Below are 18,456 nucleotides of genomic sequence, written 5' to 3'. Positions count from 1 at the left end.
GAAATGAAAACATGAAGCTTTAAAAGCGTTTTGATCTGATCCAGATCAGGTTAAATGTGTTTGTGTTGCCGACGTTGGACTGACTCTGAAGTGTCTGCATGATGAGGCGTCCACAGAGCTACACAGAAGGTAAGAACGTTAATGTGCTGCTGAATCAGCAGGAAGGTGAAGAAGAAGCTGCAGTCACATCTGAGAGCTCATCATCACACACACAACAAGCAGACTCAACATAACACACAGAAAGTGGAATAAAACATTTTCTCTCACTTCAGGCCACATTTACTGTTCCATCACTGCAACATGTCATCACATGTGATGCTTTGCAGGATTAAAACCAACATTAAATGTTGATTTAACATTTTATACAAAGTATTAATAAAAGAAATGAAAAACTTTCTTCAGTTTAAACAGTAAAAAGATAAAAAGGAGAAAAGAGGAAATAATGATGGGGAAGTTTGTCTTCTCTCTCCTACGGAAGATGTAAACGAGGCGTCTGCTTTGGTTTTCACAGTCTGCAAAGTGAGAATAGGTTTTATCTGAGTTAAGATCTGATTCTGATAAATCCTCACCATCTGTTAATGAGGCTACAGAAACTCTCTGCTCCTCTCTCGCCTCCTCTCTGGACAAACTGTCCTCTGCTATCTAAACCAGCCAGACTAAACCCTCCCAGTTTGGCTCACAGAGCTCCTAAGATGTCACAGAGCAGGTCTCAGGGCTGCAGAAAGAAAGTGGTGCAAATCTAAGTAAAATACTGACTTGTCAGAGTACCAGCAAAAACTCTCACTCTTCACATCCAGCCTGAAGGCTACCAAGATAGACATTTATCAGAACTAGATCTGCATGCTTCTGTTATTTTTCAGAATCTAAAAAGAGAAAAAAAAAAGGGGAAAATTGAAGTGAGTATGAGGAAGGTCATGGACGTGTTGTCTCATGCAGAAGGTTTTAAACATGGGTCAGTGTTGGTCAACCGTAGTTTGAAGTTTGTACTGTGAGAAAATGTTTCAACATGTTGAAACTCACAGTTCATGTTTCCTACTGATTGATGGTGTAATTTAATGATGAAATAACGTAATTTAGAGATTTTTGCAGGAAATGGTTCAGATGCTGGTTTGTAGGAAGATGATTTTAGTTTTTTGTGTTTATTAGAAGCTGATTTTTAGAAGCCGATTTTCATTTGGACCGTTTCTTGCCTGTACAGCTCTCCGAGTTAACAAACAATAGCTTCATCTAAAACTTCAACCTGTGTTTTAGACCCCATCCCAACCAGATTATTCAAGGAAATATTTTTCTTAATCAATACATTTGTACTGGACCTGATCAATTTGTCTCTATTAATAGGATATGTACCTAAATATTTTTAGACAGATGTAACTAGAACCAGCTATTATTGAAATAATAGCAGCTGTGAATGCCCATTTATTGAACTATGCTGAATGATTGAAATGAAATTGCACAAGTATAAGAAATTGGAAAAAAAAAATGGACAGCTGACATTTTTCCTAATTACCCCACATTAGGATTTGAACCCATGAACTCTTGCATTGAAGTGCACTGACTTGCTCACTACACCACTCATGTGCTGAGGTGCACCTTGGAAAAAGCGTTCAAATTTTTTCTAATTGCCTTTTTTTCCCACTTCCAGCAGGGTGTAATTAGCGGGATTGCAAAAACACGTGCGAGGTTGAACTAAACTCCAGTAAAGATGTGACAGACTTTATTGTTCAATGTGAAAAACCTTTTTAAGTTGTTTGAGATTGATCAAAGTGTTGAAATGTTGCAGGGAGTATTTTTGGAACAAATCCTTCATATTTAACTGAGACATTTGCAAATAAATTCCTTTGCTCCTTGTAGTGTACAGCTGACACCAATAGTTCACTTTGGGCAGCCTGCAGAACTGCACGCCATCACACAAGCAACAGCTTGTTTAATATGTTAAATGCTGCATTTGAACCCGTGCCTTGTATGTGTACCTGTGTCCCGGTGCACAAAATGGACCAATCGCTGAGCTGAATTCCGTTTCGTCCAATCACAGGAACAAATTTCAATACATTGACAAAAACTTGAATAACTTCAAAAGTTTAAATGTTACAAAGACCAAAAGTCTTAGAACATATCTCCTGAATGGGCTGAAGATTTTGATCTTTGAATGGTTGAAGAACAGGAAGTCATTAATTAAACCGTTGCTTAAAAAAACCAACTCTGGATCCAGGAGTTTTACCTGATTATCGACCAATATCTAATCTCCCCTTCTTCTCTAAAATTCTTGAGAAAACAGTTTCAACCCAACTATGCGCCTGTCTGAGCAGAAACAATCTGAAGAGTTTCAGTCAGGATTTAGAGCTCATCATAGCACAGAGGCAGCACTGGTGAAAGTCTAATGATCTTCTCATGGCCTCAGATAAAGGACTTCTGTCTGAACTCATTCTTTTAGATCTCAGTGCTGCATTCGACACTATTGATCACAATATTCTGCTACAGAGGCTGGAACATGTTATTGGGGTTAAAGGGACCGCATTAGACTGGTTCCAGTCATATTTATCTGATAGATTTCAGCTTGTAAATGTAAATGATTTGTCTTCCTCACACACCAGGGTAAGTCATGGAGTTCCTCCGGGTTCTGTACTTGGACCAATACTTTTCACATTGTACATGCTTCCCTTAGGATATATCATCAGGCAGCATGGTATAAATTTTCATTGTGACACTCAGATCTACCTTTCAATGAAGCCAGATGAAACCAATCAGATTCTTAGATTACAAAGATGTCTTATAGACACCAAGACCTGGATGACTGAATTTTCTCCTTTTAAACTCAGACAAGACAGAGGTCATTATCTTCGGCCCTGAAAAACTTAGAATAAAATGATCCAGTTATGTAATTAATCTGGATGGCATTAATCTGGCCTCCAGTACCACTGTGAGAAATCTTGGAGTCATTATTGACCAGGACTTGTCTTTTAGCTCACATTTAAAACAGGTTTTTAGAACCGCCTTCTTCCACCTGCGTAATATTGCAAAAATTAGGGGCATCTTGTCTCAGAAAGATGCAGAAAAAGTAGTCCATGCCTTTATTACTTCCAGACATTATTACTGCAATTCCTTATTTATGGGTTGTCCCAAATAAGCCCTGAAAAGTCTCCAGCTGATCCAAAATGCTGCAGCGAGGGTTCTGATAAGGACTAGCAGGAGAGATCGTATTTCACCAGTTTTAGCCTCTCTACACTGGCTCCCTGTTAAATCCAGGATAAAGTTTAAAATTCTTCTCCTCAAATATAAAGCTCTCCATGACCAAGCTCCATTGTACATAAAAGATCTTATAGTTCCATATATTCCAAATAGAGCACTCCGCTCTCAGACTGCAGGTTTACTGCTGGTTCCCAGAGTCTCAAAGAGTACTATGGGAGGAAGGGCCTTTAGCTATCAGGCTCCTCTCTTATGGAACCAGCTCCCACCGTGGGTTCGGGAGGCAGACTCCCTCCAGATGGCTGCCCTCCCTGAGCCGGGTTCTGCTGGAGGGTTTCTTCCTGTTAAAGGGGAGTTTTTTCCTTCCCACTGTCACCTCGTGCAGCTCAGGATGGAGGATTGGATCGAAGTCATGACTCGATGCAATCAGTTGGTTTCTATTTTAGGCTATGTATGAATTGGCTCGAAATGATGTGTATGTTGATTCGTGTGTGTAAAGTGTCCTGTGACAACATTGTTGTGAAGTGGCGCTATACAAATAAAGCTGAATTGAATTGAATAGATGCAAGATATTTCTTCAACATTAAATTTTCAAACAGAAAGATGAATAAATTATTTTATGACGCGTTTATCTCCACTTTTAACAAACTGCCTCAGCGGTGAAGATGTCTCCATGGCAACACAAACATGATGTGTTGTGAGTATTGTCGTATTTTTCTGGTCCAGCTGTTGATGTGATTCTGCTCTAAATGCTCCTCAGGTGAAGCTGCTGCCTCTCAACATGAAAACAGAAGATGGAAGCTGCCATCAGAGAGACTGGTCCTGCTGGTTCTGGCTGCTCTGCTGGCAGCTGCTCTCATCGTTATTTACCGTCTTGGTGAGTTTCTACTTTTAATAAATTTGGATAATAAAGAATGAACAAATATTGACCTGCTGTGTTTTAATAAGATATTTTAGTTTACCATTATCAGCCTAACTTGAACAGCAGTTTCTTCTATAATCAGCTTTTGCCAATTTAATGATCAATGAAACTCTGCAAAGCCTGAAAGAAGAGAATGAAGCTCTGAGGAAACATCTCTCAGGTGAGACTGTCATGGTTAGAAACTGTCCACAAGGTTCAGTCTGGAATCTCATTCAGTATCAGGTCACATTAACATGGAAATCTTTCTGGATTATTCATAAAGTTATTTAGGGTTGTTGTTTGTTTTCCATTTTAAAACAGAAAATCGATCTGGAAACAAAGTTCAGACATCTGCACCTCCAACATGTCCACCACCTCCAACATCTGCACCACCTGGACCAAACCTGAGTGAGTTCTGGGTTTATTTTTCCAGCGTTTGTTTCCTGTGATGATAATTAAAGAAACATTGATGGACTGACAGATTCAGGAAGTTAGATCGTAACTGCAGGACAGAAGACGCCTCCTGCTGCCTCCAAATCACACAAACATCAACAGAGATTTCTTCCACCTCAATCACTCAAGTCTTTACTGTTTTCTGTTCAAAGATGGAAAACATCTGAAGTGTGCAGCAGGCTGGGAGATTCATGGAGAAAAGTGTTATTACTTCAACACCACTAAATCATCCTGGAACGTCAGCAGAGCTGGATGTAAAGATAAAGGAGGAGACCTGGTGAAGATAGACAGCAGGGAGGAGCAGGTATGAAACACTGCTGCAGCTTCATCTTCTCACTTATTTCATCTCATCCTCCTGTTTCTTCGTCTCAGCACAGAAAAATCACAGAATCATTTTCATCCACTTTTCTCTTCAGATATTCCTGGAGAGAAGACTGAGAGGTAAAATGCCAGATGGAAACGAGGACAAGTTCTGGATCGGACTGACAGACTCCGAGGAAGAAGGAAGATGGGTGTGGGTGGACGGATCACCTCTGGACACAGGGTTTGTTTATTCTGAAACATTTTGGTCCATTTGCTGAATCAAAGTCATCACTTTTCCTGAACTTGTTCTTTCTGTTCTTCATCTCTTAGTTTGACTTTTTGGAGCCACAAGGAGCCGGATGACTGGAAAGGAGAAAATCCTGCAGGAGAGGACTGTGTGAGGATGGGGAAGAGGGGAAGAGCTGCTGATCTGAAGTGTTGGTTTGATAAATCCTGCAACAATCCTCAGAAAAGTATTTGTGAGAAATCAGCAGAAACTAGATGATTTATTTGTAAGAGGTTAAAGTGCTGTTCAGCTTTTAAAACAATCCCAGTTCAGGATCCAGAAGCTGCAGCGTTGCTATTTTTTTGTTTTGTTATTTTAAATCAACATTTAAAGTTTAACTCCAGACATGCTTCAAGAAACATAAAATCCTCTGATTTGATTCAGGTTTTGTGTTTAATGTCTTTTCTTATTGATCTCATAATGATCTGCAGCAGCAGCTTCACCTGGCAGATATATTAAACTATTTAAATCCATCAACTCTCATGTTGGTTTTTTCCCCTGAAGTTATAGATATACATATTTAATGGATAATAAAAAGAAAAACATGAAAAAAAAAAAAGGTTCAGAGATAAAAATATCCAAACTATTCTGAAGGATCCATCGTACCAAACCATGATGATCTCATGTTTTATTCATAGACCAACCCTCCAGTAGGGGGCGCACCGGTGGCAATACCATAGACTGTATATGAAATATGGGCGGAGCCTAAGTGACGTCCTCCGTAGGGTTCTGAAAAGTTTAGTTTAAGCTCACTGGGCGGTTCCCAGTGGAATTAGCAGCATCAGAGTTATGAATGTTTTACATGAGGGTTGCACTGGTTTCTACAAGTCCTACTACAAATAAAAAAATGTGTTTGTCTTTTTAATAAGAATTATTTACTCATTTTAAGTAAAATTGTTCGCTGCTGCATGATTTACTACAACTAATATAAATACATATGCTCAGTGTATATATCATACAGTTATATTCTATGGACAATCAGGTCCAAAGGCTCCAGAAGTGTCTGCAGGACTGAGCGAACTCCAAGACTGCTGCCTCTGCAGATGGATACAAAACTGGTTGGAATTTCCACAATTTTTGTTTTGTGTTCAAAATGAGGTGATCATTTCTGCATTGTCTCAAACTGAGCAGCTCTCTGTACTCTGCTTCTTGTCACTCATGCACAGCTGCTCACAGAGGTGTGAAAAGTCATTGACATGTAGATACTCAAGTTTTAAGACTGCAGTCTCATCTCAAGCGCCACAGAGACCTAACATGCACCATTCTATGTCCTTAAAAACATTATTCTAAAGACCATAAGGACTATAATTTTATATTGAAAATGGTAATGAATAAATCGGGATGCTATAAGCTACCTGCTACATAAGCCTGCATATGTCTGCCTTGTTCTTTCTGGACTGGGATGTGATTTGTTTCATGCACCGGTGCAATGGAAGACCTTTAAACCAATGCAATATGCAATGAAATGTGTTTGTTCTTCTCATCCTACTCTGAAAAAATCTAATGGATGGCAAGATTTATATAAATATGAGGATTTGTGCATTTTTTACATCCTGTTTTTGCAAAGAAAAGGTGGAACTAAATATGATTAATTGGGATATTTCTAAACTGTAATAAACCTGCGGGCAGATAGATTAGATAAATAAAGTAGATTGATAGTTTAGATAGATAGATCAGACAGATACCATCAAAACAGGGTGAATAAAACAAGTATAAAAGGATAAAAGATGAAAATGTTACCAATAAAAAAAGGGGAAAAAAAACTTTTGTTGCTTCAAAATGGAAGGAGGATATCCCAAAATGTCTACTTGAATAAGTTCATGAGGTATTTGTACTTTGTCACATGGCACCTCTGACTGCAGAGTAATCAGAGTATTTCTGCAGATGACAGGAGTCAGAAATGAACTGGAAGTCTAAGATCAGCAAAGAGAAAAGAAGCGGTGAGAGTACAGACCCTTGTGGTGCTCCAGTGTTCCTGACCAGCATCTCTAGAAGCACTTCTTGACATGCTGGTCATAGACTACAGCTGTAACGCATCCTGAAAGGTGTTTTATCCAAATAAAACCATTTTAGTGAAGAAGAGAATTAAAGAAACTGGAAAAAGAAATTATTTTTTTCCTTTGAAACTACTTTGGTTTATTGAAACTTACAAATAGTCCAGCAGCTCATAACTGACTTTAACCATGTTTATTTTATCCAGAACGAAAGGAAGAGAAACGGCGCATTTTGTGCAACAGGAGGCTTTATAAAGTCCCCCCCCCTCCCATTAGCAGGAACCTTTTTCTCTGACAGACCTCTGAGGTGTAGTTCCCTTTCAGACCCGCTGACGGTCAGACAGCAGCAACATGCCTGAAGCTGATGTAACGTACGCAGACGTGAAGTTCACGGGACGAAAAGCCAACAGTAAGATAATCCATCCATCCCTCCTTTCATCCTTCCCTCCATTCATCCATCCATGTTTTCTTTGCAGAGGCTTCTCCATCATCAGATGACACCACCTACTCTGAAGTAAAGATTCTGCAACCTGAGCTGCCAGGTAGGTAAAAACTCACTAAATAAACAGGAAGATGAAGCTGATGTCTCTAAAAGCTGCGTAGAGAAGCTGTTGAAATTGTTCTCCTCAGTAACGATCAGTGTTCTTCAGTCATTCACAGCTTTCCCTCTGCAGACAAAAGACTGAGTCAGAAAATACAGAACATTTAACATCCTTCCATGCCATTCCAGTTTAGAGTTGGAGGGGGTTGGGACCATCCTTACTGGTAAAACTGGGCTCAATAAGTCGTCAAATTTAATCATTGCATGTAAAGAAATTAATTTTAAATTCTAATGAGCACATTAATCTTTGATTCAAAATGAAAAAGTGGGCTTAATGAATTAGTTTACTGTAATAGACAAATATTTGCTTATCTGAACCGATGAATAAAACAAAATAAATGACAGAAAACGGGATGTGTTTTATGATAAAACTGGTTACCAAAGTAAATCTAAAAAAGTCACTGAAAATAAGGAAGTTTTTTATCTGAAAAGTTTAGTCCAAACTCATTTCCTGTTCTTGTAGGTGTGACGCCGTTTTCCAGAGTTTTGAGCATCGGTTGTGCAAATGAAGTCGCAGAAAATCTACTGTCACGTACAATTTCACATATTTTCTTTACTGTGGGAAAATCTCTTTTACCCCGTTTTTCACTTTAATAGACTAGTTACTGTTTGATTAACAAGAAGTTCTTGATCCATCTCCCAACATGCATGTTGCGCAATAAGAGCTGAAACATGCAACAGCTGTACATGTGCTTTTGAAAGTTTAAGGTCAAATCAAGTTCACCTGAAAAGGTTAAAGTGCATTTTAAGTTCATTCTGAGGTCACAACAAGCCACATGCTTGAAAAATCTCTAAAACCTTCAGATTTAAGAGATTTTGGAGGCAAAATGTCTGATTTTAGTAGGATTAAACTCTATTAATGTTGACTTTCTGACCTGAAATGACAGCTACTTTTTACTGTAATGACTGATCTAATGGTCGAATTTCTATTTCAGTATTAAAAATAACTGAACTTTATTCAACTGAACTTTATTATTTGTCCACTGCTGAACTCAGTGATGAAGAGGAGAAACGTTAGGTCTGCTGGTTTACTTTGTACTTCTAGACTACATCTGTTTATGTGCAGAGCATCATTTTACAACACCATTATCATCATTTCAAGCTGATTTCTTCATAATTTCAGCGTGTTGGAAACTGATTTTAGAGAAGAAACTGATGCTGACACGGAGCAGCTACGTGATGTTGGTTAATGTTGAGGCTTAATTTGCATGTAAGAGACATGACTTCAATGTAACGGCCACATATTTAGAAATACAGTCAGATGCTGGTTTAAATTTGCTGAAACTTCCCATTTCAAATGGCTTCTATGAAAAGACAGGAGTAACTCAATAGAAAAAGCAAGTCATCCCCTGTCCTGCACAGGCACTGCTTATTGAAGACAACTAGTTCCCAGATAATGTGAAGGAAAACAGAAACAAACATAACCTGCTGCTGCACATGCGGCTCAAACAACCCAACTCTGCTCTCAGCTCATTTCTAAAACAAGTTTAGATGCAGTCAGTATACAGAGCTTAAAGTGTGTCAGCGCTCTGAGCAGGTTGTCTTCTTCAGAAACCAGACATTGTTACACTGTAGGAGCGGATCCAAGCGGCAACCTCCGGCGGTTAAAAGTGAAGCCGATGGGGGAGTCCCAAAATCTGCAGTTCCCCCTTCATCCACTAGGGGCTCCAAAACGGAGCAAATCCCCATTGACTCCCATGTTAAAAAGACCAACTTCATTCATTCAGTATCCGAGCTGTTTAGTCCGATTAAGGGTTGCAGGGAAGCTGGAGCCTATCCCAGCAGTCATTGGGCGAGAGGCGGGGTACACCCTGGACAGCTCACCAGTCCGTCGCAGAGCAAAAAGACCAAATCATTTTGGGTGTAATAGGTCAGGTTTACCTTCATAACAACTGTGGGGGGGAGTGAATTTTTTTGTAACTCCTCAGTTTAAAAGTAATTTAATCTCAACATTATTTAGGGGCGTGTCCTTTTGATTGACAGGTACCCGATCTCCCGCTTCAAGGAGGAATGTAGAACAACTGCATTTTTACCGGGTTAACAGTGTGATTTAGCTTCAGCCCGCTTACCCCCGTTAGCTGGTTATCGCCTGTTATCTGCAGGTTAGCTCAGTTAGCTCTTAGCTGCCGGCAGCTCGGAGTTCTCTAGATGTGAGCTGTGAGCGTCATCCACCATGACGCTCACAGCCCCCCTCTAAACTCCACCTCTTTGCCCATTTTTCTGTGGGAAACCGCCCAATGAGCTTCAATTCAGCTCTTTAGAAACCTACGGGTGACGTCACCGAGGCTTCATCCATCTTTTATACACAGTCTATGAGCGGATCAGACTCTTTTGAGATCATGTGACCTAGAGCGCTTTGCTTTATAGCGCCCCTTCTATAAACACAGAGGATCTGCTTTGTGCTTCTTTTACCTCCTCTTCCAATGAATGTCATGGCTGAGCAATGTAAAAAGGTGAAAACAGTCTCTGAGGAGGCCAGGAGAAAGCAGGAAAGGGATCGCTAGGCCAGACAAAAGACACGAGTTCACCTGCTGGTTGGAGCATGAGGAAAGACCAGTCTGGATGTAAAACCGGTACCGTTATCAGACTGCTAAGTTAGCTCTTTGCCTATTGAGCAAACTTACATCTTGCGATAAACTTCTTCACATCTTTCAGGAGTGTTTATTCAGAACAACTGCAGTAAGTGCCGATGAGCTGCCGATACGTCTGTCTCTTTATTCTGCTGTTCAGAAGAAGCTAACTGCGGCTAGTTGAAGCTAATAAGATACAGACCAAAGTGACTTCCTAAACATTTCAGAGGCGTGTACATCTGTCAGAACTTTGTCCTTTAACAGTCAATCTGAATCACTTGGCCATTAGCTGGTCAAAGTCGTCTGAAAACACAATTCCAAAACTCTGGATGAAGTTTCATTTTTGCGCCCCTAGTGGCCAGAAATCACACGATGTCCCTTTAAACAGTCTTTATCCATTTACCTCATTTTAAGATGAGATGATTACATGCCAAGTCCTGATATAATCGATCCAAACTTTGTTTCTGCTTTGTAGATTCTGCAACTGAATGTTTAGTTCAGGTATAAAAACATGAAGCTCTGCCATCACCAAGGCCGGATTATCCAATGGGCATTGTGGCCACAGGCCCAGGGGCCCACGCCCACTTGGTGTGTTGCTATTGGTACCATTGGCTGAGAGATGGTAGAAATGTTGTTTCATGGTGTGTCATTCTCATTTTTCACAATGTCGCTGTGGGTGCCCACCTGGAACACTCTGGGCCTCGGGGCCGGTGCACTTTTAACTGGCCATCACGCTAACAGATGTAACATGCTAACAGATGTAACATGCTAACAGACGTAACACGCTAACAGAAATGTAATACTTTACAAGCCATGCGCAAAAAGAAATAATTTACTTCTGCCATCTTCTGATCCGCGTAAGCATGCGCACCTGCTTCTGTCTTTATGATTTAAATATTGCACAGATGAGCATGTGGGAGGGAGAAAGTGGTTGAGCGAGTCAGTAAATGACAAGAGAACATGATCTCTGCTTTTGCCTCCTTTACTCCTTTCTGGACATATGACTGTTTCTTCTATGTTTAGCTCTTTTTGAATTATTTTTTTTTAAAGATTTTATGTTTTCATCAATTTCATCTTTGATTAAAATTAACTGCCAATGAAATTTTTAAAACCTTAATAATTGATGTCAAAGCAACAAGAACCTGGATGATTTCATGCTACTGAGGATTTTGTTTCAACAAGCTGTACATGTTTCTTTCTACTGATGTGTGTTTTACATGTCAGTCAGCAGCAACTGCAGCCAGAAACAAACCGGGTCGAACAGGAAGTGTCATGTGACCTCAGAGCGAGCAGCGCTGCTGGTTCTCAGCCTTCTTCTGGTCGCTGCCATCATCACTCTCGGAGTCACTGGTGAGTTTATTAAAACAGACTGTTTGAGAAATGAAGTGATGGATATTAGCTGGAAAAAAATGCCGATTTTATTTTTTTGAGAACAAAAAAATTAACTTGGAATAAACTAAATTTCAGGTTTAGAAACATTTTCTGTTCGACGTTTCACTTTAAATCTTAGCTTTACTTTTCCAGATCTGTTGGTTCCATTCACACTGGAGCAGTTTGGTCCGGTTTTAACAAACCTGGTCTGTCTCAGCAGATAATCCTGCTTGTTTGTTACAGACAAAAAGCAACAACTTTATTCCTGTTCGTGGCCAAAAGAACAAATTAAAATTGGTCCATTAAATTCATTCCACAGGAATGGGGGTGGGGATCACTGGCGGGGATGTCTGCGTTTTCATGTGCATTGAACAACTGATCCAGTTGTTTTATATTGAAAGAGAACCTTCCATCCAGTGCAGGTCTTGTGCATGTGGCGGTGTCTATATCTTTGCATACAACATGTGGGATACACTTACATTCTTTCACCGCCTCCCAGCTGTTAATTAAAACTATTTGTGCAACTTGAAAAAATGCAGAAGCAACGACTTTCCCTTTCCACTTCCTGCTTTTCCACATTGACCACACCCACCTCAGACATACAACCAATCACACGACACTTCGGAGCTCGACGAGAAGAAAGTTCAGCTTGGTGGATTCATTGAGAACAAGCTACAAGGTGTCCTCATCCATGTTCACCATGACAACAAAATGATGCAATATTGTTGTCATGGCGTCAAGAATAGGAAAAGAGTTTTGCGTCTCGCAGAGCATGTAACCGGCTCTAGACTCGGAGGCAAACTTTGTAAAGTAACTTTACCGACAACGGACACCAAAGTACAAACAGGAACCAGAAGACTGCAAGGATTAGTTGCTCCATTGCTTACTTGCAGCAAATGAGCCGTTTGGGGTTTTTTTGTTTTTTTTTGTTTTTTTACGCTGGCCAATCATTGATTTGAATTTTCTTCCTTCTTCTTGGTCAGCGGTCGTTTCAGGGAACACCGCCTCCTTGTGAGCAGCTGTTGTAACTGTAATGGCTACTCAGTTTGGTCCAACAAGGGCTGCAGTCCTGCAGGTTTTCAGTGTTGCCCTGCTCCAACACGCCTGACTCCGTGACGCCTGTGAAGTTCTATTTTACTCTACAGACATTTTGCAGAACATGGGGAGAACATGCAAACTCCACACAGAAAGGTCAGACCATTTATAGACGACCCAAGCTGAGGCTCGAACCAGTGACCTTCTTGCTGTGTGCCAACCACTACACCACCGTTCTGCTTACCGACTTATTTATTTGAATCGGGTATGTTGGAGCAGGTAAACATTGAACACTTGCAGGACTGAAGCTCTTGTGGGACCAAACTGAGTAGCCCTGACCAGGCAGTTTGGTTGGACTGATATGCAACATGAAAGCAACGCCAAACAAACCAAACGAAACCCAAAATATTTTCGGAATTCCCTCCAAATCGAACCGAATCTCCCGAACCATCCTGATGTAAATGTGCCCTAATCTTTGTTAAACAGAAAATGCAACTAACTTTTAGAATTTTTCTGTCTTTCATTCTTCAATGCAGTATTTAATGATGCGAAGCCTGAAGAAAACAAAAAACTCAAAGGTAAGCATGTTCTTTAGATGTAAAGCTGGAATAAACTCAAGACTTTGAGAAGATTCCTTACAACGTCTTTAAACTGCATGAGAGTTTTTCAGACTGTTTACATTTGGAAAAAAAAGAAAACTAGGCAAATCTTGATGAAGTCCTCAGTCTCTCACACCTCTGAAACTGTTTGCATACTAGAACAAGTTGCACAAACACAAAGATGCACAACGTAACTTTCTGACATTTAAACTCCACATCCTGAAACCCGTCTGATGGTACAGTGACATCTATCATGCATTTCTGCAGCCATATGGAGCATTCTCAGTGACGACACATTGTTTTGCACGCCACCATGTTGGCTGCCGTAATCAACCATTCTTCATCTAGCATGGCGCTATCAGACGTCACACTTTCCAAACCACTTCAGTACTCATGTGCTCGGGTCATAGGGACAGTCATATTTTAAATATAAAAATTTTTAAAAAGACAAATGTGCTTGTTGGCGTTTAAGACCTGGATTATTTTCCAAAATCCTGGTTTACGTATTGATGAAGATTTTGCCAAAGCAGCCACTTTAAAACTGCTGCAACGTCTTCCCACCCTCTAGTCCTTGACAGAACTTATGCAGCCAAGTTCTGGAGTAATTGTAAGCTTGAAATAGATTTTTTGGGATGAGCGGAGAGCAGGGCATAATAACTATAATCTACTGGATTACACTACGCATTATAATAAATTCATCTTCGAGAAATAAAAACATCCATCAGCACCTCCATGCTGGCAAGATTATACGTGTATGACATCAGAGGTGTGAGGGATACTCAAACTTACATCTGTCCTATCAGACATCTACAGTTGCAAAACCTAATCACATCTGGATATAATTATGTTCTCTAGTAATAACTGAACTAACAAAAACAAATCCTGTAGTAAAGCTGTAAAGCTATATAATAAATAAAGTCATATATTGTCACGTCTGCAGGGAAGTTACCTTTAAAGTAAAGTGTGGTTTTATTCAGATGCACCCATTTTTGTTTTGTGTCTCATGGATTTCACTATCAAACTAACCTCTGATTCGATTTTCTCTCATTTATATAAAACCCTGAAAGCTGAGATAGAAGCTCTGAGGAAAAATCTCTCAGGTGAGACTGCCAGGATTTTTAAATGTCCACAAGGGTTAGTTTTGTTTCGGTTTCTGGGAACAAAGCTTTGTTGTGGAGGAACTAAAATATTATGGAATATATACACACACACACTGACAGATTAGGTAACGTTCTATCTTCATCACAGCTCAGACAACATGTCCACCATCTCCAACATGTCCACTGCCTTCGACATCTCCACCATCTGGACCAATCCTGAGTGAGTTCTGGACTTAGTTTTTCTTTTGTTTGTTTCCTGTGATGATCATTAAAGAAACACTGATGGACTGACAGATTCCGGAAGTTAGAAAGTCTTTGTAAGTTCCTCAGTTATATTATTTTGAAGTTCTCTGTTTATGACGTAATTTCCTTTCTGAGCGCCCTCTGTACTAAGAGCAGATTCCAAGAGATGGTCACCCACTGTGTGTGTGCATTGTAATACCACACAAACATCTACATTTATTTCCTCACCTGCATTTAGTTGGAAACTACTGTAAGAAAGTGTGCTTGAGAGCTACCCTTTTGTGCCCTTCTCTCTGACTGGAGCTCTGTGGAAAACCAGCAATATCCCTCCAGAGTGTCCAACTATTACATGGTCCTTTGAGCCAGAAGATAGCTTTTTGGAAACAATATGAAGTCAGAACAACCATCTGCCAGAACAGCAGTGTGTCTTAGACCCCAGCGAGAGAGACAGGTACCAGCACACTTTGAAGAGTTTTCAGTTGTCGACCAGAAGTCATGATCCCTCTTACTACTGAAGGGGAACCTGGAGGAACAGTCTTAGCTTATGAGCCACTTTCTGCAAAAGCGTAGTCATCCCAGTTGTCTACATCTGCTCATCGTAGCAGAACGTGAAGCCAAGACGGCACTGACTTACAAGTCCATTTTAGGGTAGCTAACAGAGCTACAAAGTGCCATGCTGGAGGAGAAAGTAGCAGAAGTGCAAAGGCAAAGTTTGGAACAGACGCCAGTGGATGAGCGGTGCAGTTGGCGAGACAAAGAAGCTAGAGATGCCCTGAACAAGAAGGAGGAGCTCCTCAGAGAACAAGAGCGGCCGAAATGTTGAAGGAGAAGGCAGAGATGATATATATAAGAGCAATATATATAAGAGCAAAGAAGCTATAAACAGACACCAAATGCTGCAATGACGACTGAAAGAGGAGACTGATCACAACTTTCCTGAGAGAAGAGGAAACAGGGAGTCATCCATCTTCCAGGTCCCTTAGTGAATGTGAGTACAACCCGAGGTCATCGACTCGGCACCGGCCTCCAACACCTGATTCACAAGGTGCACCTGGACTGCTCCACCCTACTTCATCCACCCATGTGTTGTTGCTTGTTCCTGGTGCAGCCACCAACCTACGTGCCTCAACTAAACTCTAGTCAGTACCAGTTCAGACCACTCCACACCTGCTAGTCACTGCTAATGTTGGTATGTTCAGCCAGTAATAGCTGACATACACCGCATGCATACTCCTGATGTAGCACTCAACTTACCACAGCAACCTCCTAAGTCAAATGTGTGTGCCTTTACACCACATGCTACCTCACAATCCAGAGAGCAAGATATGGCCCTGCTTCACCAACCACAGATGTACCACAGGCAAGCACAGGTCCAGCATGTGCCTCCACTTATCCCAACTTAACACCTAGTGCCACAGGTACCAATACACTGCTTTATGCATACTCTGCTATGCTACTTCCACCACAACAGGTGACAGAACCACCCTCAGGTTACAAAGCACCTCTGGGCACAGATCTCTTGGAGCTTCTGGTTGCCATTTCCTATGGTCTCCCTAGACCTGCCATACCTCATTTCACCTCAGGAAGATTGCCAGACTTTGTACGGCTCAAGCTGGCTTTGGACAACCTGCTCAACACTCATGCTCACCTCACATAGCAGTTGAAATATCAAGTCCTCGTTGATCACCTGAAGCTGCTAAGTGCCTACAAACTAGCCCAAGCTTACATGCATGACCCAAGGCTATACACCTCAGCTCTTCAGGCCCTCCAAGGTAAATATGGACAAACGTGTCAGTTTGTACAGAGTGAGCTAGGTGTCATCTTAAACTCACCACCAAAAAGACCTGAGGATCCAAAGACTTTTGACAACTTTGCCTTATCACTACAGGGTCTTGTGGGCGTGCTACGCTCCCTTGAAAGTGAGAATAGGTATTAACTGCAATGCGGCTCTCTCATAGATAGCTGGCTTAGCAAACTGCCTACTAACTATCGAGATGGGTTTGTGGAATACAATATAAACCAAGGCATTCTGAGGTCTGGCACTGATCAGATCTACACCCTCCCTAACTTCTCCAAATGACTTCAGTTAAAGTCACAAGCAAAGCGTATTGTCATGTTTTTGCCATCCTGATTTCCTGGTGCTCATCATTGGTTACTCGATCCACCTGCTGGCTTCCTAATTGCCTGTGCTTTCTCATTCAGTTCACCTGGTTTCCTTTTCTCTCACTGCCTACTTAAGCTCCCTCCAATCCCTCCTTCTCTGCCAGATAATAATCAGACCTATGTCTAGTTTTGTTCCAGCGTTCTACGGATTGATCCTCAGTTGCCGACCTTCTGCTTTATGCCCCTGGATTACCCTCCTTGCCTTGCCCTCGACGGACACCGCAACTTTTCGGATCTTCTGGTTACCAACCCTGCCTGTCTTTGGTCTTCTGTTCATACTCCTCCACCAATAAACTGGTCATTTGTCCAGAACTCCCTGTGTGTGGCTGTATTACGGATCCTCAGGGTAACTCATTACACGTATTTTATACAGAACAGTTCTCATGTTCCAATACCAACCTAAGGAGCCAAAGGAAACCATAGGCTCATTCAATGTGTTCTATAACACAGAAAGCCAGGCTAAAATGCCTTCTTCCAACCCTGCTCTCAGCACAAAGTTCCCCAAAGCTAAAGCTTGGTTTAAGTCTTATTGCCCTGACTACAAGAACTGAGATCATTACCTCAGTCTGTGCCCCTAATTTAAAGTGTGCCATAAAGAGGCTAAGAAGGTGTTGATGGTCACTGCTGCTCCCAACACAATCCATTTTGACTTGTCGCCCGCAAAGAGTTATGCTAAAGTTGGTGAAAGTCAGCCTGTACAACGCTGAGCACTCCATGGAAGGGTTCACTGTCCTGGACGACGGATCCAGATGTATCATATCCTGACTATACATCAGAATATGATACATCTTCAAGGAGCGGCAGTGTCCTTTGACATCTCCCCACCTCATGTTCCGAAACAGGCATAGATGAGCTGTAAAGGCATGAGCCTTATCCCTCCAGAGTGTCCTACTCTATCACACAGATTGTAACTGCAGGACAGAAGACGCCTCCTGCTGCCTCCAAATCACACAAACATCAACAGAGATTTCTTCCACCTCAATCACTCAAGTCTTTGCTGTTTTCTGTTCAAAGATGAGAGATGTCTGAAGTGTGCAGCAGGCTGGGAGGTTCATGGAGAAAAGTGTTATTACTTCACCACCACTAAATCATCCTGGAACGACAGCAGAGCTGGATGTAAAGATAAAGGAGGAGACCTGGTGAAGATAGACAGCTGGGAGGAGCAGGTATGAAACACTGCTGCAGCTTCATCTTCTCACTTATTTCATCTCATCCTCCTGTTTCTGAATAATCTCAGAATCATTTTCATCCACTTTTCTCTTCAGATATTCCTGGAGAGAAGACTGAGAGATAAAATGGAGGAAGCTGAGGACAAGTTCTGGATCGGACTGACAGACTCCGAGGAAGAAGGAAGATGGGTGTGGGTGGACGGATCACCTCTGGACACAGGGTTTGTTTATTCTGAAACATTTTGGTCCATTTGCAGAATCAAAGTCATCACTTTTCCTGAACTTGTTCTTTCTGTTCTTCATCTCTTAGTTTGACTTTTTGGAGCCACAAGGAGCCGGATGACCATACAGAAACAAATCCTGCAGGAGAGGACTGTGTGAGGATGGGGGAGAGGGGAGGAGCTGCTGATCTGAAGTGTTGGTTTGATAAATCCTGCAACAATCCTCACAAAAGTATTTGTGAGAAATCAGCAGAAACTAGATGA

The 18,456-nt window shown here is 41.2% G+C and overlaps 1 protein-coding gene across 1 annotated transcript; it reads left to right on the top strand.

The window, feature by feature from the left end:
• Positions 1 to 101: 101 nt before the first annotated feature.
• Positions 102 to 18,456, top strand: LOC306770403 (type-2 ice-structuring protein-like; the record flags this gene model as incomplete). Its single annotated transcript, XM_079259263.1, has 6 exons — positions 102 to 129; positions 3,944 to 4,060; positions 4,188 to 4,265; positions 4,690 to 4,841; positions 18,068 to 18,192; positions 18,282 to 18,456. 6 exons carry the CDS (start codon positions 102 to 104, stop codon positions 18,454 to 18,456), a joined length of 675 nt encoding a protein of 224 aa, XP_079115389.1.

This window comes from Telmatherina bonti (assembly GCF_933228915.1).
Source record: "Telmatherina bonti genome assembly, chromosome: 19".
Lineage (NCBI taxonomy): Eukaryota > Metazoa > Chordata > Actinopteri > Atheriniformes > Telmatherinidae > Telmatherina > Telmatherina bonti.
Note: the sequence above shows the minus strand (reverse complement) of the source record. Positions and strands in the feature narration are given on the sequence as shown.